Below are 22,429 nucleotides of genomic sequence, written 5' to 3'. Positions count from 1 at the left end.
TCCGAAGCCAGGAGCCAGGAGCTTCTCTGGGTCTCCCATGCACGTGCAGGGGCCCAAGGACTTGGGCCATCTTCTACTGCTTTCCCAGGCCATAGCAGAGAGCTGGACCGGAAGTGGAGCAGCTGGGACTTGAACCAGCACCCATATGAGATGCCAGCACTGCAGGCAGTGTCTTTACCTGCTACACCACAGTGCCAACCCCAGTAGTGATTATTTCTAGGGGTGTTCTTTATGATTAACTTTTAAGCCTATATTTTTTAACTTTTCTATGATGTCTTTGGATAACTTGTGTTACAAAAATAATTTTTAAAACCTCATAAGTTTTGCTTCCAAATGTTCTTTATTTCTGATTTTCAAAAACAAAATATGCAAAATAATTGTGGAAAGCAAAAATGACTACGGTAATGTGAAAGTGTCACTAATTATCCAGAAAATACCTTTCAAGCACTAACTATGTATAAAGTCTCATAGAAAGTACAGTGAGAAGATAAAACAGAAGTTAGGACAATTCCTTGCTCTTAGAGAAGATCTAATATGCTATCAAAGACAGAATGACATTTAACCCAAGACAATGAAATTATGAGCATACAAGTAGAGTGGCCGCAGTATTTTTGAATATACAGAAAATCACTGAATTATACAAGTGCATTGTGTGGTATGTGAATTACATTCCAATAACGCAGTTGAAGAAAGAGATCAGCCAGGTGGCTGTTGTAAGCAAGACTCTAGAAGGCTATGAACTAAGAAGGCAGTGGCCAGAGTCATGGGACATACAGGAGGACAAGTCCCTGAAGAGAGAGAGAATGAACCATGTGGGGAAGGAGGAAGGAAAAAAGAAAAATGGCACAGAAGTTTCCAGTAGGAACTACTGGGCTAGAAGACTGTGAAGTCAAGGTTGTCAGGGACACTATTAACATTTTGTTTTTCATGCAGTGACTTAGCCTATCCAAGGAAGAGAAGAAATAGAGAAAGGGGTGCATTCTTGGAGCTGATAGTTCTTTTCCTGGCAATGGTGGCTAAGGGTATCTTGTGACTGGTGGTGACAATTATTCAGTACGTTTAGCACTAGTGGTCAGCTCAAAAGTGGTCATAACTTAGGCACAGAAACATATTTGGGAAAATTTAGTCAGAGAAAGAAGTTAAGACTGCAGCGAGCCAGGAAAACCGATTCTATAAACTGCACATAGAACAGTCTCAGGATTTCATGTTGGTGACTACACGTTTGCTCCAAGTACAGATTTTTGTAAAAATGAGTGCTATCATTGCTGATATAAACAAAGAGTTTTGCAAAGGCTGTTCCAAAGCCAAATGGCAATGGTTGTCTCCTATTACTTATGGACCTCATTAAGAGTACAAATTTGTATTTTTGAATACACAGAAAATCACTGAATTATACAAGCGCATTGTGTGATATGTGAATTACATTCCAATAACGCAGTTTAAGAAAGAGATCAGCCAGGTGGCTGTTGTAAGCAAGACTCTAGACTAATTAAGAGTACAAATTTGTTTTGCTTGATTAACAAAATCAGAAGGTTAAAAGGAATCTTTGCACACGTCAGAGTTAACAGATGCAAAATTAATGCATGAAAAGGTGATTTTAGATTAAAAGGACGAGTGAGGAAAATAAACTGCGAGGAGCAAAGCAAAGCAGAGTCCATGGTCAGTTCCCAAAATTTGCATCCTGAGGTTTGTCAAGTTAAGCTTCTGGAAAACAAAGGAGTTTTGCATGTTGTGTCATAACACCCCAGATGTAAACTATGACCGTTCATTAAGGGTAAAAAGTTGAGGTCGCTGCAGGGAAGCTATTATGAAACAAAGAGGCTCCCAGTCTCAGGAGAAAAGGTCCAAAAAAAGATCTGAACTGAAAGATAAATCTATTTGCACTAAGCAGGAGAGGCATCTGAGTCCATCCAGTGGAATTTTCCTGTAAGAGCCTACCTAAAATGGGGGGCCCAGTTCTAACTCCCCCAACCATGGCAGGCACCCATCTAGGGAAAGCACCAGCTCTTACTCATCTTTTTATTCCTACCACCTAAACCGGCTGGCACCCAAGAAATGCTGGTTGCATAAACAAGTGAATCCAAGATAGGACAGGAGGAATCCAGTGGGAAGTTGGGAAGAATACTAAGGGTCCCAGATTTTGAGCCTGAATTGGGAGTGGGGGGAGGAGTTCAAAGAGATAAAATCTTCTGCTCTAATCTCACCAATCATCTTCGAGGTGAAGCCCTCAGTCAGTGCCTTGCCAAGCGCACAGTCCTGGGGAGTTACAGAACAAGTTCTAGCCTGCAGCAAAGTAGTCAAGTGACCATGGCCACAGGGGACCGGAAGATGGATGGCATGAGTTTCAGCCATGAGATTGGAACACGTGATTTAGGAGGTTGTTGACTTGAGAAGACCAACAGTGCTCCTGTGTCCTACGAAGGCCATTACAGCAAAGAAAATCATCTCTAGACAAGAGACACAACAGGGAATTTTAAGTGTGTGGAAGGCAGGGACTGGAACCTTGATTTCTTTGTGCAATGAATGCCAGGCCCTTTTCTGCATGCACTACTATGAATGACCTCACACAGCCCTGAAAATCCTTACAACAGCCTCTGAGCGAGGCCAATTATCCCCATTTTATAGATGAGAGAAACTGAGCTACTTGCTGACAGGTCATACAACTAGTAAGCAGCAGAACCACATGCATCTGTCTCTCGGGTCCATCACACAGCTAAAGGGATGGAGCCCCATGGCATGCAGCAGCCATCCATGCCAGTGTCACGGCAGAGGCTGGGAGGCCTCACCTTCACGCCAAGACTCAGCAACCCAGTCGGTGCTCAGTTCCCCAAGATCTGCACGCTGGTGCTTGTCCTCTCAGCCTTTGAACAGTCTCAGAAAATATATTTTTTGAAGATTTTATTTATTTATTTGAGAGGTAGAGTTACAGACAGTGAGAGGGAGAGACAGAAAGAAAGGTCCTCCATCTGCTGGTTTACTCCCCCAAAAGGCTGCAACAGCCAGAGCTGGGCCAACCTGAAGCCAGGAGCTTCTTCCAGGTCTCCCATGTGGGCGCAAAGCCCCAAGTGCTTGGGCCATCTTCTACTGCTTTCCCAGGCCATAGCAGAGAGCTGGATCAGAAGAGGAGCAGCCGGGACTTGAACCGGCGCCCATATGGGATGCCGGAACCACAGATGGAAGATTAACCTACTGCACCACAGCGCTGGCCCCTCCAAAAAAATATTTTTTTTAAAGATGACTTCATAGGTACAGGTCAGGATGTTCTGATGCTTAACTGGACGGTGAACACTTCTTTAAGCTGTATGGATAAATTATACATTCTTTTGCATGCATAAAACATTACACAAGTTTTTGTTTTTGTTTTTGAATTTTAAAATAAATCCTGACCCAGCCCTGGAGAGACAGCTACCGATTCAGCTCTGCCCATGTCCCTGGCTCCCTATGGGATGAGCAGACCAGGTAAAACAACTCCACCACATCATCTTCTGATGAGGAGAACACCTCCAGCCAGGACAATCCCAGCTGCTCCACAAGCCCCGTCTGAATCTTGCAGTTTAGAGCTCCGGATTTTGACCCAATAGACGCGATTCCCACTTTCTCAAGAGGTGGTAGGGGTCAGGGACAAAGAGTGAAGGGCTCAACGTCTTCACTTTAATCCCAGTCCTGCCATTCCCCATGTGGTCTTGGGCCAGTTACTTAAATATGAGACTGTTTTCTTACCTGTAAAATGTGTTAAATACCACATTTCCTGTAGGGCTGCGTGAGGGTGTATGAAATGAGAGAGGGAAAAGAAGGGAGGGAGAGAAAGAGATGCAGGGAGGGAGGGAGGGAGGGAGGGGTAGAGATGGAGGGAGGGAGAGAGATGGAGGGAGAGAAAGAAGGGGAGAGAGGGAAGGAGGGGTGGGGAGAGAGGGAGGGGGAGAGAGGGAGAGAGCTCACAGAAGCAATGCTGCTATTGTACTTTTTTTTCTTTCTTTTTTTTTTTTTTTTTTTTTTTTTTTTTTTTTTTTTTGACAGGCAGAGTGGATAGTGAGAGAGAGAGAGACAGAGAGAAAGGTCTTCCTTTTTGCCGTTGGTTCACTCTCCAGTGGCAGCTGTGGCTCATCGTGCTGATCCGAAGCCAGGAGCCAGGTACTTCTCCTGGTCTCCCATGCGGGTGCAGGGCCCAAGGACTTGGGCCATCCTCCACTGCCTTCCCGGGCCATAGTAGAGAGCTGGCCTGGAAGAGGGGCAACCGGGATAGAATCCGGCACCCCAACCGGGACTAGAACCCGGTGTACTGGCGCCACAAGGCAGAGGATTAGCCTGTTGAGCCACGGCGCCGGCCCGCTATTGTACTTTCTAAAGCTCTGCTTCGCTAATGCTTCCAAACTATGAGCACCCAGTTCTAACCCCTGGCAACTCACCGCTGAGCTAAGTGCGACTCCATGCCCTTTGGTTGTCCTGAGCCCGAGGGCTTCTCCCACTGAACCTAGCATAGCCACAGGTCTCAGCCAAGCGTTGGAAGCTCTGCAGGTCAGTCCTGCTTTGCCCCTTCCACTTCTACCCTAGCGCCCCCCCACACACACACACACATCCCTCCCTAGGCTGCTCAGTCTTCCCCTTCCACCACTCCTTCACACCCATTTCTGTGGCTGTGGTGTTTCCTTTGTTCACTGTCTTATTTAATTTGTGAGACAGCAGAGAACTCCCATCTATTGGTTCACTCCCCAGCTACTGGCACTAGCTGCAGCTGTTCCTGGGGCTGAAGCCTGGAGTCAGGATCTCAATCCAGATCTCCCACAGAGATAGCAAGGACCCAATCACTTGAGCCATCACCACTGCCACCCAGAGTGTGCACCAGCAGGAAGCTGAAGTCAGGGGCCAGAGCTGGGACCTGAACCCAGGTGATCCCATGTGGGATGCTGGTGTCTTAACCACTAGGACAAATGCCCAGGTAGCCCAGTCTTGCCTCTGCCCTACCTGAGAAAGCCACTGATCCCTCTGGAAATCTTAGTAGCCTACATTCTATACCCCACCTCCACCATTCAGTACTTCTCAGTGACCACTCTCCCCCTCTCCTTTCTTGCATGTCTCTGACAAATTATAATTACTATCATTAAATGCTGTCTTCATAGACTACCACAGGATACTCTGACTCTCAGAAGTGTTTTGTCTTCTCTGTCCTCACTGGCAAAGACTTGTCTTCCAGTTCTTTGTAACTGGTGGTACAGAGCATAGACTGTGCTGTCAGGCCACCAGCTGTGTGACCATCACCTCTTACTTTCCTCTCTTCTAAAATCCATATAATAGTAAATACTCAAAAAATTACTATGACTTTATATAACATTTAAAATATAACTGTTGGGACTGGCGCTGTGGCATAGCGGGTAAAGTTGCCACCTGAAGTGCCAGCATCCCATATGGGGGCCCAGTTCTAATCCTGGCTGCTCCACTTCCCATCCAGCTCTCTGCTATGTCCTGGGAAAGCAGTAGAAGATGGTCCAAGTCCTTAGGCCCCTGCACATGCGTGGGAGACCCAGAAGAAGCTCCTGGCTCCTGGCTTTGGATTGGTGCAGCTCCAGCCATTGCAGCCATCTGGGAAGAGAATCAATGGATGGGAGACCTCTCCCTCTATCTCTCTCTCTCTCTCTCTCTCTCTCTGACTTTGCTTCTCTGCAACTTTGCCTTTCAAGTAAAATAAATAAATCTTTATATATATATAGCAATCATCTACAAGTTGAGCATCCCTTACCTAAAATGCTTGAGTCTGAAAGTGTTTTTAGATTTTGGAAATTTTTTTATTTTAAGCAGAGCTTTTTTTTTTTTTTTTTTTTTTTGACAGGCAGAGTGGATAGTGAGAGAGACAGAGAGAAAGGTCTTCCTTTTTTGCCGTTGGTCCACTCTTCAATGGCCGCTACGGCTGGCACACTGCGGCCGGCGCATCGCACTGATCCGAAGCCAGGAGCCAGGTGCTTCTCCTGGTCTCCCATGCGGGTGCAGGGCCCAAGGACTTGGGCCATCCTCCACTGCCTTCCCGGGCCATAGTAGAGAGCTGGCCTGAAAGAGGGGCAACCGGGATAGAATCCGGCACCCCAACCGGGACTAGAACCCGGTGTGCCGGCGCCGCAAGGCGGAGGATTAGCCTGTTGAGCCAAGGCACCGGCCAGAAATTTTTTGATTTTAGAATATTTATACACAGATACAGTTATCTTGGGGATGGAACCCAAGTCTAAACATGAAATTCTTTTGTTTCATAAACACCTTGTGTATATAGCCTGAAGGTAATTCCATACATTTTTAGTGTGCCTGCATTTTAACTGCAACTCATCACACAGGTGCAGAAGCTTCCATTCACAACATCATGTTGGCGCTTGACAGTTTCAGATTTTATAACACTATAGATTTGGATCAGGGACGTTTAACCTGCAGTGCGTTGGTATGAAAGTATCAGCCATTATAATCGACATCTAGTTCTTCCTCCTACTGCCCCCAGCAGCTCCTATTTCCTAGCCTCCCCATAGTCAGGCAAGGCCTGTGACTAAACCTGGCCAATGACCTGTAGTCTCCTCCCTCTTCCAGGGACTATGGAGACGCTGGGAGATTCTGTGGCATGGATCTTCCTGAAACTTTCCCAGAGCCTCGGGGGACATGGGGGGATCAAGAGCCCCTTTTAGGACGTGTTCAGCTACAGGGGGTGGTTATCATGGCATAACCTAGCCTATCCAGTTTAATCCAACATCTTCTTGCAAACAAACAAAAAAAGAATAGAATTAGAAATTAATAAACATAACCACACCTGGCAGCACCTAATGGGCCACATCCTATCACCTGAACAACTGGGAGCAAAAGCTCAGCCTCTGGACAATCCAGAGACCAGAAGTGTTCTTCTTGCCTCCGTGTTTCCCGTGAGAAACTCTAAATCATGCTTCCCAGCAACAAACTTGATGACAAGAAGTCTCCTAGTGGCAGGGAAGAAGGGTTCCGAGCCAGCAGCCTTGAAGAATCTCAGGTCTCCATGTGTCACGTCCCTGCCACCTCACACCTTACAGTCTACAACAGTAACCAGTGATGGCAAGAGCAAAGCAAAGAAGGTTTACGGCTTCTTGGGCTAAGCCAGGCGTAGTTTCCAACGTAGACACCTGGGTGAGAGATGGGGAAGGGCTTTCCTTGTGGGCAACTGGTGCACTCAGAAGATGGCTGCTGCCCACAGCTGTGCTGCCTGCTCACGGCATTCACACAGCACTGAGAAAGCCAGCAGTCGGTGTGCTGGATTTCCTGACCACAGGAAAACTCCAGCCCCCTCCCACCAAGCGATAAAGTAAACCTTACAGTGCTCGCAGGAGGAGGTGCCTGCTGTGCCATGTTTGTAGATGAACATTTAGTATTTCCAGATGAAGGTTTATTTTCAGGGTCCCCTGCTGGCTGAAGAGGGGCATCCGCAGCCAGCATCACACCTGCTGTGATGCGCTCCATCTGCTCCGGCCTTTTATACACCATGGCACAAAGGCAGCTGAGAGACCCACTGACCTGCCCAGTACCGCCATTTAATGCCACTCGCAAAACCACCAGCACCCAAGGCAAGCAGAAGTCACCTACCAAGGCCACACAGCAGGCCCAAAGGTGACTACAAGACTCCCATCTAGGAGTCAGCTCTCCACAGTCTACCGCAGCTCACTCTTTGGGAAAGCTGGCAGGAGCTGGGAAGCCTGGAACTGTGAATGCGTGCAGAGGCCACATCCATAGCTCCCTCTTCCTACAGAAAATAACTTCTCACAGGAAGAGCCTCCACTGCTGTCCCAGGGCAGTCAAAAAGTTCATGGACAAACGGAATTAAAAGACAAGTTTAGGCACAGGCATTGTGATGCAGCAGGCTAACATCACCTGGGACACCCACATCCCTTATCGGAGTGCGTAGGTTTGGGTGTCAGCTCGGCTTCTTTTCCGGCTTTCTATTCTTGCACACCCTGGGAGGCAGTGGATGATGGCTCAAATCCCTGCCACTGATGCGGGAGACCCAGATTGCGTTCTAGGCTCCTGGCTTCAGCCTGGCCCAGCCTCAGTTGTTGTGAGCATTTAGGGGGTGAACTAGTGGATGGATGGAAGATCTCTTCTCTTCTCTCTCTCTCCATCTTTCTGCCATTTAAATTAGTAAAAATAAATGCAACTTTTTTTTAAGGAAGTTTATTTTGAAAGCTATGCATGGTTTTTTCATGATATACATTTTTTTCTTGGACTTTTTAAATACCCCTTGTTAGGTCTAGACAAGACCTAGAGAAAGAACAAGGCTCCTCTGAACAGATCTGAAAAGAGTATAGTGCACAGTTGACCTTGGGTAACAAACAAACTAGCACTATTAATTTCCATGATGTACGGAAGGATGCAAAAAAAAAAAAAAGCATTCTATTCTAGTTAGCTTGGAAGAATATAAAGAGTAGGTTTCCATCTTCCTAAATAAACAGTGCGAAAGCAGCACAATTCTTCCCACACCCACATATACACGAAGAGAAGCTCAAAATTTATCTAATGTAGGTCTAAGACCTCACCACTGACATACTTCATCTGCTACGTGTCAAAAGCTACAACCTCTCTGAATTCAAAAATCAAATTCTTCCAGCACGTGGACTTTCCCGAAGGTCTGTCACAGTCCCCACGCTCTGTGGACCTGCACCACCAAGCCCAACAACAGATGTGAGGACCAGGGACACGAGGCATTAGATCCCGGCAGATGTCACTACAGCCTGCCAAGTCCTGTGGGGACCAAGGCGGTCTGGAGAGATCGGAGAGACCTTTCTGAGGGTATGAGATTCACAAGCTCTACAGGAATTAGGAATAACTTTACACCACGGAAAGGAAACAAGATTAACCACAGAGAAGCGAGAACAAGATGGATGTGCCGTTCTTTAAAAACAAAAATCCCTCTGCTTCCAAACTGCTCCGTGGCCCACAGTTCTGCATTGGCCACAGCCCAACCTGTTTGCACAGGCAACCGCACCCCGCCCCCACCTCCAAGCCTCCTCTACCACTGCCCTTGCATTGCTCACCAAGTAAGCAGCAGAAGCCATCACACAAGCACCTTGTGCCATGGCTTAGAGCTCCTGCCTTAACTAGGAAGAGGGTTGCCTGGGGGAAATTTCTGGCTCCCAGTCCAGCCACTTGTCCATCACAGTCACCTCTCACGGCCATCTTCATCTAAAAGCATCCCCATCCCAAGTTCATTACTCCGTACATGAGGGGCTATGGAAGTACTATACAAAGCACAGCCTTCACCTACCTAATTGTCCAGCCTTTAAGCCCCCTTCATGCACCAAGTTCCCTAAGATGCGTTCCCTGCCACACCAGCTGAAAGCAGCTTCTAGAGCGTTTGCGGCCGCTGCGCCTCTCTGTACTTACCGGTGTGCGTATGTATGTGCATGTGTGTGTGTGCTAGGGTCTCTCATTCCATCTGTGAGACTACCAGTCCCTAGATGGCCAAGGCAGTGGCCCTCATATTTTTTAATCCCTCTAACGCCTAGGCAGAGGGCTAGAAAAATACTTGATCAGCATTTGTAGAATGAAGGGATATGGATGAGTAGTTTAAACCTTGAGCCTGCTCTCCGAGAAAGCAGGTCTGATGCAGACACACACCTCGCTGTCGCTGTGATAGTCCTCAACCTGAAATAATGGTCAGGCAGTGAGAGCTTACATCCTGGATTTGTCATGAACTTGCTGCATACATTTAAGCTTGACCCCACTGTACCCCTAGGTCTGCAGAGGAGAAACCAGCCATGTCATGAGGCTAGAGGAAGAATCAACTGAGATAATGCAACTTTACACTCTTGGAAAAGTCTGGTTAATTGACCGATGACTATAAGACCAAGACACAGCAGAGCAGGAGAGAGGAAGCTTAGAGTACAGCATGACATACAGGGGAAAGTACGCAACAGCAGAGCAGGTGAATCACTGGGGGAGACAAGGTGGCTGCAGACTCCTAACTCTGTGCTCACACTGGCCACTTCCCCTCTGTGTGTCAGTTTCCCCATCTGTAAAATAGCAGCCTGAATCACAATGCTGGCAGCCCCATGTTACTATAGCACTCAACACACAGTAAGCGTCGATAAATGCCAGTTTGCTGCTATTCTTATTACCAGTATCATCATCACTTTTAGATGAACACACAGTAGGCATCCTAGAAATGTTTTCAGAAATGATTCAAGCCTTATCAAGCCCATTACTCCCACCCTCTCCGACATGTAGACAGCATTATCCAGAACAAGGGAGCCAATATATTGGGTCGTGTTGCTTCTGCAAAGTGGTCCTCTTGGAAGAACGTGAGGTACCCTGATGTGAAACACCACCAAGGGGAGCACCATGAACCAAAACATATACTGCACACCTATAAGGTCTGGCCCCTGGGCCCATATATCTGTACTTACTTAGAGAGTGGCTAACAGGGTGCGAGCAGACATAAATAGGAAGATGTTCCCATCCTCACACAATTTTGTTTGGCTTAAGAAGACAAGGTTATCCCAATTACATTTCCCAGCTTAACACTGCTCTCCTTGTTGAAATGCATCAGGGGATACTGGAGGCAGGTTTTTAAAGGCAAACATTTCTGCTTATTCCTAAGGGACCAACCCAGCCTAGAAGCCTTCCGTGTTAAAGTGATGTCTCATCCTGAATGACAGCCAAGCCACCCCTCGGTCCCAGACTGAGTGTGCTGCTGGCAGGGGCACAGCAGGATGCCAAGGTGATTTCTGATGAAAGAGCCCAGCATTCCTGCTCTCCAAGCAGTACCTGGGATTTCCTTGGAGGCCTCATCCTGGCTATGGACTCAGCTCCACGGAGGCATAAAGGGGCAGTTCTAGCTACTGTTGCAGCCCTGCAGCTCCCAATGACAACAGGCTCTGCTAACAGCTTGCGACCCAGAAGGACTGGGCACCTGGCCCCAAGGACTCAAGGGCAAGGGTGGCCGCAATAGCTCTGCCTCTCTTTCTCAAACGCAGAGGGGGACCAACGGCACAAAGGCTGAACATGAGAGAGAGCAACACCAAGGCTTCGGGAAAAGCGGCTCCAGGCTGGGTGGTTAGTGACGCCCACCACCTCTTGGGGCGTCCCAGTTCTTTCGAGTTTGGCTTGTAGGAACTAAGCTTTGACTTCAGCCAAGTGCCTTTTCATGACCTGTTAAAGGACCCTCTTATCTGAGGGAGGAGGGCTGGGCTAGGTGAGTCTGTCTAGGTTTCATCTAGCATAGGGGTTCAGGAAAGTCAGATGTGGTCTTGAACCAGCCTAGGATTCCAAGCCTTGAACTGATGGACACCGACCCCTGGCTCCCACCCACAGAGATTCCCTCCAGTCACCTTCTTGTGGACGGCCAGCCCACCGCAGTGAAGGCAGCCTGCATCCTGAAGGGAGCTCTCACAGGCTCTCCTCCTCCTACTCTCCACCCTCTTCAAGGAGAGAAAGCTCCCTCCCTGGCCCAAGGAGCTCGTCTCCTCTGAGGGAGGCCTCCAATGCACCCGCACAAGGCTGTCCTGTGGGGGTCTTAGATCCCTGGTAGCACAAAGTTTTCCAAGCAAAACCTGCAGTCCCTCCACCAGATAACAATGCCAATCCACCCACCCTCGGATCCTCGGTGGGTCAAGGAGAAGGGACAGAGGTAAAGCTTTGATTCTATCAATGGAAGCTAATAATATGCTGACTACTTTTGCAGCAAGAACACAGCAAGAAGTGCCACAAATGTCACGATATTAAACCCAGGAGAGCCATTTGCTGGGCCCTAGGGATCTGTGCTTGTGCCGGGCATGGGGTGCGGAATGCTCTCATTTGGATACCAGGCGTTCTGGAAGATGAAGCCCGGCCCCCCTCATTTCTCTCTCCTTAGAAAAGCCTCTAAGACATCAGAGATGCCCAGGTGGGTGTCTCCCCGCCCCAGGGTGTTCTTCAAGGGTAAACAGAGAAGAGCCGCACCCCAGCCCCCTGCAGGTGCACAGATGGTGACACAGGAATCTTCCCGCATAAAGTTCCACAGGCGCCAAGACCCAACTTCCACAACCTCTGCCCCTAAAGATGCTGTCAGAGGATACTGCAGCCAGTGGTACAGAGACTGGGTGAGCTGGGAAGAGGACCCCAACTTGGTAGAGTATAGCCCCCCAGGCCAGTGAGACAGGCCTCCCTGAAGGAGACTGCAGGGGGGGAGGTGCGGGGGCAGAAGGGGAAGGACTTGTCCCCCCTCCACTTACCAGGAGAGCTTGAATCCTTTCATTAGTACAGCCACGACAGCCCACCGACTGTGTCCTTAGCATCCCTGTGACAGCTCCGTAGGTCCCAGGACATATTGGAAAAGATGACGGAGTCCCAAAAGAACAGAATCCCATGTAATGTGACTTGAACACAGAAAGAGAAAGAAGAGACAGAGAGAAGGAGAGAGGGAGCCCGGAGAATGGCTGCAGAAGCTCCCTCTGCCTCTTCTCCCAGCAGGAAGCCCGGCTCAGAGGCCAAGGACAGCGCCTGCAGATCCTGCCCGGGGCTGGAGCCGCCTGCCTGAGCTGTGGCTGCCACTGCCAGTTTCTGATGAGGATGGGTAAGGCTGGCAGGGCTGCGCCGAGCCAGCTCAGGAGTTGCTGGCCGTCCACCCACCCACCCTCACCTCGCACCGGCTCCAGGCAGCCTTGAGGAGAGAAACCAAGCAGCACCCGGGAGGAGAGCACAGGCAGAGGAGGCAGAACCCGCACCTCTCTTCCCCCAGGCGGCAGCTCCTGCAGCTCCATATAATCTCCTAATCAATGCAGTACCCAAGCAAAGCACTGCCAGCCACTTCCGCCCATTTAAAGACACAGCACATGTTTTATCCCAGGATGGGACAGATGTCAGGGAGAGGGAAGGGGTAAGTGAGGAACACAGGGAAGAAAGATGAGAGAGGGGGAAATCCCTAAAGATGAGCACTTCTGTGGCACCCACCACAACAAAATTCCCCACCCCTGGGAACCACGGTGGGGTGGAAGGGGTGGGGCAGTGGTCGGGGTGGAAGGGGACCTCGATCGCAGGTTCTCTGCAAATGTGGGAATCCCAACCTGAGAGGCCCTGGGCAGCCTGCGGGGAGCATCCAGGTGCCCCCAGGGCGGGCGGCACAAGACCACCTTAAATAGGATCCTCCCGGGCTCTCGCAGCACGGTGGGGCGGGGCTAGCTGGGCTGAATGCTCAGTTCCCTTCCGCTGCTAGGGAAATTGCTTTGACTACTGGAGCGCGTGGTGAGGCGCGTGGTGAGGCGGCAACTTCTGCAGGTTCAGAGGTGCCTTCGGTCACCTGGGGCTGGGATCCTTTTAAGGTGGCCACAAAGGCCTGGTTTAGGGATCTACATTATCCACCAGTACAGGGCTGCCAGGAGAATGGGATCCTACAACAGCACCAGGGGAGAGAGCACTGGGATTTTCAACTTTAATGCGAGCACACGACTCACTCAAAGGGGAGAAGTGGCTGTCCTGAATCACATCCCCTGGGCCCTAGCCCTGAGGTCCCAGCACCAAGCACTTCCTGGACCCCGTGGTTCCTTTTGTCCCTCCCTGTGGTACTATGTGGGTCAGCAACGCCGCGGATGGGTGAGAACAAACAAAGAGGAGATTAATTATGAAATAGCAACCTTCAACTGAACCATGATAAGCATTTACAGTAAAACTGGCTCCAAAACAACCCAGAGACATCCCTGCGCTGTACCGCTCCGCCTATACTTGAGTCTCTCGGGTGGTGCTCTGAACCTGTTCCAGCTCATCCTCTGCCTTCCGACTTCTAAAGGACAAGCTCCATGAAGGCACAGAGGCTCAGTCAGCTCTGTAGGCTTGCCCGCAGTAGGGGTACTATAAGCAAGTGTTGAAATGGAGTGACCTGATTCAAGCCCAACTGAAATGAGGCAGTCACTTGTGCCAATGTCCAAATGGTCCAGGGAAACACTCCTTAAGGTGGCTAGAGCTTTCTGAGAAGTCCTCCCAAAGCTCTATCCAGAGTCCCAGGCCACACACATGCCAGCATTTCCCCAGTTATGCCTTTAAAGCTGCTTGAATCTGCCCCCACGTCGTAATGCACAGGTACAGAAGGGGGCACAATGGAGTCCAGAAAAGCAGAGTTGCTCCTTACCGTCTAGGGAATTCTTACAGTGGAACTCCCAAGTCCTGGGAGTCAGCCCCTAGACCTGGGGTACAGACCTCTTGTGCTACCAAGGGCCATCTGGGGTATTTATAGCATGATTCACAGGATAAACACAATTATCCATGTGAAAATGCACCTGCTATACATTTACTGAATTTCGAAACTCTACCTGCAGTTGCCTTAACAGAACCAGACCAAATGATTCCGCGGTTTCCCCACCCCTGCCCTAGACAGCCGTCACTGATCGTACTCGGGTGGATGTAAGCATTTTCATCCCAGCTCACCTTCCAACCTAAGCACAGACAACACAGAAAGCCAGGACCGAAGCTTTAAATGTTACAATTTGCCAGCATTTACTTTTTAGTTAACACCCCTTCACAGTTATTAGTAAGGATGTATTGAGGGCTTCTTATGTCAGCTATCACGCTAAGTATGCCACATACCATTACCTCATTTAATCCTCACATTCATATGATGTAGCAACAATGATCACATTTTCACAGATAATCTTTCAGCTAAAGATTACATAGAGAGGAATTCTTGTTTGAACACAAGCACGCCCAACTCCAAACCCATTCTTTTAAAAAAAAAAAAAGATTTATTTATTTATTTGAAAGGCAGAGTGACAGGGAGAGAGTGAGGGAGAGAGAGAGATTTTTCCATCCAATGGTTCATGCCCCAAATGGCCACAAATAACCAGGACAGGAGCCTGGAACTCTATCTGGGTCTCTCACGTGGGTGGCAAGGGCCCAAGTACTTGGGGCATTTTCTGCTGACCTCCAAGGCATATCAGCAGGGAGCTGGATCAGAAGTGGAGCAGCCAGGACTCAAATTGGCACTCAAAGGGGATGTCGGCATTGCACTACAATTCCAGCCCCCAAACTCATTCTCTTAACCACTAAATATGCTTATTAAAAATCTATCAGACATGCTGATTTATGAGAGTTCACATCCTCCTAGAATAAAGAGAATCCAGGCAATTGGTAAAAAGACTAAGTCAACCGGCCTCTTCTATTACTGATGGGTTGGCTGGCTTCAGTGCAGTGTGTGATGCTGGGATGAAGGGAAGGGGATGAGGGCGGGCAGGGGCATGACAATCATCTGCTTCCAGGTCCCCTCAGCTCTTCTTTTAAGATTTATTTCATTTATTTGAAAGGCAGAGTTACAGCAGGGGTTGGAGGCAGGAGTCTGCTGGTTCACTCCCTAGATGGCCACAATGGCCAGGATTGTGCCTAGCTGAAGCCAGGAATCAGGAGCTTTATAGAGGCCTCCTACAATGGTCCTCAATTTATGAACTTTCCTTGTTTTGTCTTCCCCTGAATAGCAGTCTGTATGATTCTGAAAAATTCCCTGACCAGTAAGTACATTGTGGACATGAACACATCACCCAGGAATGAACCTACGGATTCTCCTGCTCCTGTGGGACTTTGTGCAATCCAGCTGCCCTTGCACGGTCATGTTTCAGGAAGGAGAAGCATCACTCAGAGAAGACCAGATCCCAAAGTCTTCAGATCTGACAAGGTGTCAGAGATGCTGGGTAAGCAAGGCAGAACAAAAACACAAGGTTTTTTTTTCAATGCTTGATGGGCTACCAAGAAAAGTAAATATATATATATATAGAGAGAGAGAGAGAGAGGGAGAGAAAGAGAGAGAGAGAGAGGTCAAAAATGCAGTGATGGCAGAAATCAATGAGTCTGGGTTTTGGTTTTTCTGGCCTCGCAGAGGGCACAGAAGTTAACGTAAAAGCCCACTGATGGTGAGCGGTTTACAAAGACAAGCTCTCATAAAAGGGCCTTGCTGGGCTCCACACCCTGAGACAAGGAGCTACAGCAGCTTGAATGGAAAATGCCCATCCTGAGCCTTGACAATGAACAAAGGAGAAAAAATGATCTGATAAATCATAATCACAACTCGACCACCTCACTGCCTGCAGCCTGAGAATCCCCTCAACGCTCACACTAACCTATAAAGGAATGCTACATGTAATCACAGTAAAAGAACGTCTGATCATTCTTCATAAAGAGAAGAGACAAAACCTTTCTGGGAGAAAATATTTGCAACCTACAAAGGGGCTTCAAAAAGTTCACGGAAAATGGAATGAAAAGATAATGCCCACCTTCTGTGAATTTTTTTTGATGCTCCCCCATATATTAATTGAAAAAGGAACTGTTCATAGAATTTATTAAAAATTCCCACAACAAAAAAAGAAAACAAACGATTAAAAAAATATATTACCAACCCGGAAGGAAAAGATAGACAATTAGAAAAATAGGCAAATGATTTGAACAAGCACTTTCAGAAGAGGAAGCAATCAATAAATGTATTAAAAAGTATCCAACTTTCTTAGTACTCAGGAAAATACAAATTGGAACTCCAGTGAGAGGCCATTTCAGGCCTATTTGATATGAAAATTGAAAAGTCTCACAATATCAAGTGTTGGAAAGAAGCCAGCAGAGGGACTGGTGCTGTGGTGTAGCCAGTAAAGCTGCCACCTGCAGTGCCAGCAACCTATAGAGGTGCCAGTTTGAGTCCCGGCTGCTCTACTTCCGATCCAGCTCTCTGCTATGGCCTGGGAAAGCTGTAGAAGATGGCCCAAGTCCCTGGCCCCTGCACCAACATGGGAAACGTGGAAGAAACTTCTGGCTCCTGGCTTTGGATTGGCACAGTTCTGGCTGATGTGGCAATCTGGGGAGTGAACAGGCAGATGGATGACCTCTCTCTTTGTCTACCTCTGCCTCTCTGTAAGTCTGCCTTTCAAAAAATAAATTAATCTTTAAAAAAGAAAGAAAGGAAGGAAGGAAGGAAGGAAGGAAGGAAGGAAGGAAGGAAGGAAGGAAGGAAGGAAGGAAGGAAGAAAGAAAGAAAGAAAGAAAGAAAGAAAGAAAGAAAGAAAGAAAGAAAGAAAGAAAGAAGAGAGGAAGATGCAGCAGCCAGAAGAAGCATATCCAGGTTTGACCACCTAGGAAATTATTTGGTATCATGTAATAAGGTTGAACAACTGCACCCCAACACCTGACCTCTACAGCAACGAGGACGGCTAATCACAGAAGACCTGCACGGAATCTTCACACAGTACTCTGTGTAGTAGCGCAAGCAAAAGAAAACAGAAAACCTGCAAATTATCAAATATCTGCTAACAAAAAGGATAAACACCTTGCAGTGTTTCCTTAAAGCGAAACAGCATAGAACACTGGAGAATGTTTACCCTACTGCCACATGCAAGAGGCAATGAACTACAGTGTTAGACAAAGGAAAGAGAGCCGGCACTGTGGTGCAGCAGGTTAAGCCATTGCTTGGGCCAACTAGCATCTACTACTGAGTACAGTCCAAGTCCAGGCTGCTCTGCTAATGCACCCAGGAAGGCAGTGGATGATGGTGCAAGTACCTGGGCTCTGGCCACCCCTGTGGGAGACTGAGATGGAGTTCCAGGCTCCTGGCTTCAGCTCGGCCCATTCCTTGGTGATTTTGGCCATGTGGGGAGTGGACCCAGTGGATGGAGGATATCTCTGCCTATCCCGTTCCCCTGAATCTGTCATTCTGCCTGAACAGCATGATTCCATATATACATGAAGAACAAATACAATACATATATCCACAAAATAAAAAAGGGAAGAAATGATAAACTCAACACTCAGAAAGCTGATCACCTGAGAAGGGTGGGGAGAGAATGCAGCCAGCAGGACAGGTGAGAGAGCTGTCATTTCTTCTTTCCTTATACTTACATATATTTTGTACTTTTTATAGATCATTTTATAAGTGCTCAATAACTGATAAAACAATTTTAAAATAAGCAGAGTAATCAGAAACAACACCCATCTTCCTTGGATGTTGTGAACACATTTGGTGGGGGCTGGAGGGTCTGACCATGACAAGGCTTTCTGTTACCTGCGTTTAACAAATCTAAATTCACCAAAAAAAAAAAAAAAAAGCTTCTCCAGATTTAGTGATACTGCTTTATCATAAACTTGATTTGTATTATGCTAAGCCTCTTGCCACAGTGGTTTCTTCCAACCTTTCCTGGGTTTAGAATGAAGGTTGAAAAAGTCCTTTTTTGATTTCAGATGCTTTAATTTTCTCCCCGCCTCCTCGAGCCTTCTCACCCACCCTGGTATCATTCTTTTCCTAATCCAATAAAGATACTATGTGTGTTTCTTTTTTAAGATTTTTTTCTCTTTTAGTTTATTTGAAAGTCGGAGTTACAGAGAGAGAGAGATTGATCTTCTATCTGCTAGTTCACTCCCCAAATGGCCGCAATGGCTGGGGCTGGGCCAGGCCAAAGTCAGGAGCCAGGAACTTCTTCTAGGTCTTCCACACAGGTGTAGGGGCCCAAGCAACTGGGTCATCTTCCACTGCTTTCCTAGGCACACAAACAGAGAGCTGGATGGGAAGTGGAGCAGCTGGGTCTCGAACCAGGGCCCACATATGTGTTTCTTGCTTCATTCAGAATTAGGGACTGGAAGGAGAGAGGTCACCGTTTAACCAGAGCCTGCTGCTGGTGACCTTGCCTGCAGACACCCAAGGCCCCCAGGCCACGGGAAATCCTCCAGCTATGAACCGCAATGTCAGCTAACATCTAAGGCTTCCGTTGAGCTGTGGCAGAGCCCAAGGGAAACTCAGCCTTCCTGACTCCATCTCCCTAAGGGTGAAGGTAGGAGCTCGGGCCTCCTGGTGACCTTGCATAAGTCACTCCTAAGCCTCTGGCTCCTTATCTGGAGCAGAATATGGACAGCAGGATTGGAGGCTCTCCCTCTCTCTCAAGTCTGGAGCAGAGGGGAGCTGCAGTAACAGGGCATTACTGCATGCCTCTAGTTGCTGGCAAAACTGGGGCAGAGCAGTGCTGCAGTCACACGCTGGGGAATCAAAGCTCCCAGCTCAGGCAGGGGAGGCATCAGGCGCTGAGAGTGTTATATTTAAGGAGCCTTTTGGAGGTCAGGAAGCTAGCAAGAGAGGCGCAGCGGGGGAAGGCGCAGCCTCCCAAACACACCATTTCAGCAACAAGCCTCCCTCCTCCTCTAGCCAGGAGCCTCTTCCAAACTCCCAACTGCAGTCAATAGAGCCAGTGTGAAGGGACCGGCAGATGGCCAGAGCTGCACCGATCAGGTGCTCCCCAGCGCTTCCCTGTTCCCTCCCTCCCTGGGCAGGCTCCTCTCCCCACCCTCTGCCACTATTAGTCACTGGCTCTGAGGTGACAGTGTGGGCTGCAGGCATTGGCCTCGCCTTCTGGCCTGTTCATCTGTGTCAGCTCCCAGCTGGGAGCCTCCCGTGACAGCCCTCCCCTCCCATCTACCCTCTTACACACCCATGTCCTCCAGCTACCCCTCCCATCCCAGTGACATGGGCCCAGCAAGGGGGCAGTGCCCGGCCACAGAGCTGGCAGAGGTTGTTTCAAGAATGCCTCCTGTGCCTCTGTAACTCCACCTAATACACTGGGGAACAAGGCAAGGGGAGGGGGGAGACAGATTCACCTCCTTTAGCCTTGACCGTTCCTTAATTCCATAACAATCTGCTAATCCAGAATGTTCCTTCGGGCAACGACAGAATGGGCCAAGTCACACTCTAGTCAGCTTCCCCCTGCCCCCAGGAGAGGGCTGAGGACAAGACAGAGGCAACAGGGTTTCCATCCACAGAGTACACATCTGGGCACTCTAGGATTTAAAGTGGTCGCACATCTGTAACGTCCTGCAGGCACACAGCCGCCTGCTGAGGTATCAGACAAAGGCAGACACTCGTTCCAGGAGCTCTGGTTTGCTTCCTACTATGCCGAGCCAGCTCTTGCCTTAGACAATGTGGTGCAGTTGGCACACGGAACCTGTGAACCCCCCATCTGTGGGCTTGACTAACTGGGTCAAAAATATTAAAAAATTACAACTTCTGAAGAGCATTTACACTGTATTAGGTATTTACTTATTTATTTGAAAGGCAGAGTTACAGAGAAAGAGAGGTCTTCCATCCACTGGTTTATTCCCCAAATGGCCGCAACAGCTGGGGCTGGGCCAGGCTGAAGTCAGGAGCCAGGAGCTCCATTTGGCTATTCCACTGGGTGGCAGGGGCCCAGGGACTAGGGCCATCTTCTGCTGCCCTCCCAGGTGCATTTAGCAGAGAGCTGGATCCGAAGTGGAACAGCCGGGACTTGAACCGAGGACCACAAGGGATGCCGGTGCTGCGGGCGGCAGCTTAGCCTATTACACCACAGCACCGGCCCCCTGTATTAGGTATTATAAGCACCTAAACACTAAGGTGCCCAAGTCCTGACTCAGGAAGCACCTGATTGGCGCAGCACGCCAGCCGTAGCGGCCATTTAGGGGGTGAACCAACAGAAAGAAGACCTTTCTCTCTGTCTCTCTCACTGTCTAACTCTGCCTGTCAAAAAAAAAAAAAAAAAAAGAAGAAGAAGAAAGAAAGAAAGAACATAATTTCAAAAGATTTATTCATTGTATTTGAAAGGCTGAGTTGGGGCAGGGGTAGGTGGGATGGAGATCTTCCATCCGCTGGTTCACTCCCCAAATGGCCCCAAAGCCAGGAACCAGGAACTTCATCCTGGTCTCCCACATGGGTGAAAGGGGCCCCAGCATTTGGGCCATCTTCAGCTGCTTCCCCAGGTACATCATCAGGAAGCTGGATTGGAAGCTGAGCAGCTGAGACTCAAACCTGCACTCTGATACAGGATGCCGGAGCCTAAGGGGCAGCTCAAGTCACTGCGCCACCAGCACTGGCCCCTAAAACAATTTTTCAGTGCATGAGAGGATGTGCCTAAGTTACAGGCAACCACCACGCCATCTTACATAAAGAACTTTATCATCCACGGGTTCTGACATTTGCAGGGGCCCCTGGAATCAATTACCTGACACACAGAGCGGCAGCTCTAGTTGGAGCACACAGTTGGGGCGGCACCAGCCCCTCACTTCGCTCCAAATTGGGAACTTCCCTCTTAGCCAGGACATAAACACGAAGCATCTCCTGCACTCAGTCTAGGACAAAGCTAAGCTCTCCCTGCCCCTGCGCACATGGCTCGGAACACCCACGGACCTGTTTCCTTAGCACTTGCTCCGTCTGGGACTGGAAACTCCAAAGGGGACGCCCCCATTTCCCACACCACCTTTGCCTCCAACATCACCCCCGTGGCTTTCCTGCGCGTGAGACCGCCTGACTCCGGGCTGGTTTAACTGCAGGACCTGTTCATTGAATACTCCTGTGAACAAGACCTTTACTGCTGGCAGACAGAAGGGCAGCCCCTAGGAGGTGAGAGCCCCACTGTCAGAAAGATACACACACCCCAGAAAGGCCCCAGCAGCCAGGAGAGGGCAAGCTGCTGATTCCACTCATTGTTCTAATTGCATGCAGAGCAAAGGAAACATGTCTCCTGCCAGATGGGAGCAACACGGCAGATTTCTAATTACCCTCCCCGGTCCTCCCTGGTTTATTCTCAGGAGAAATTCAGGGTGACTGACGGTGGTAGGGACTCAGGAGGGTGCTTATAAGCTCAGGCTCTCTCAGGGAGGGGGACCGTCCACCCACGGCCAGCTGCCTCCAGCTCTCCTCCCCCAAAATGGGGATTTCTCCTTTTCAACTGGGTATTACTGTGGAGTGGGGTCGGGGGGCTGGGGGTGGAGGATGAATTGTTACTGCACAGTGGACACATCTCCTGGCCAAGGGCATGACAAGCATCTATTGTTGGCAGAGAGACCGCTTGCTGATAGGACAAGCCCGGAGAAACCACATTCAGAACTGAGCCCGGCTGGACGCCAGTCCCGGAGGTGTGTGTTGTGGTTGATGGAGATACTGGTATCAGACTCCGGTTCAAGTCCAGACTTCACAGCTGTGTGACCCTGAGTGAATTACTTGTTGCCCCTGAGCCCCAGCTCCTTCTTCTAGAAAAAGGTAGGGATTAGAACAAGCCTCTGGTTGTTGGGAGGAGTCAATGGCAGCTGGGGCCCATACTGCAAGTAAGTTCTCTGTTCATTAGGGCCAGCGCTGTGGCACAGCGGGTTAATGCCCTGGCCTGAAGCGCTGGCCTCCCATATGGGCGCCGGTTCTATCCCCAGCTGCTCCACTTCCAATCCAGCTCCCTGCAGACGCTCCTGGGAAAGCAGTAGAAGATGGCCCAAGTCCTTGGGCCCCTGCACCCACGTGGGAGACCCGGAAGAAGCTCCTGGCTCCTGGTTTCAGATTGGCACAGCTCCGGCCGTTGCGGCCATCTGGGGAGTGAATCAGTGGATGGAAGACCTTTCTCACTTTGTAACTCTGTCTTTCAAATAAATAAAATAAATCTTTGAAAAAAAAAAAAAGTTCTCTGTTCATCATAACCGAGAGTCTACGAGCCTCTCCAGC

The 22,429-nt window shown here is 49.0% G+C and overlaps 1 protein-coding gene across 2 annotated transcripts in view; it reads right to left on the bottom strand.

Moving 5' to 3' along the window:
• Positions 1-22,429, bottom strand: part of GRAMD1B (GRAM domain containing 1B) — a 200,655-nt gene that overhangs the window by 80,816 nt on the left and 97,410 nt on the right. Inside the window, exon 1 of one of the 2 annotated variants that reach the window (XM_062197229.1) lies at positions 12,201-12,572. The exons of the other annotated variant lie outside the window; for it this stretch is intronic. Within the exon in view, the coding sequence (XP_062053213.1) occupies positions 12,201-12,223 (23 nt within the window). The 5' untranslated portion in view covers positions 12,224-12,572. Of the gene's footprint in view, positions 1-12,200; positions 12,573-22,429 lie in introns of those variants that run through there. 2 annotated transcript variants of the gene reach the window in all.

This window comes from Lepus europaeus, chromosome 7, assembly GCF_033115175.1.
Source record: "Lepus europaeus isolate LE1 chromosome 7, mLepTim1.pri, whole genome shotgun sequence".
Taxonomy (NCBI): domain Eukaryota; kingdom Metazoa; phylum Chordata; class Mammalia; order Lagomorpha; family Leporidae; genus Lepus; species Lepus europaeus.
Note: the sequence above shows the minus strand (reverse complement) of the source record. Positions and strands in the feature narration are given on the sequence as shown.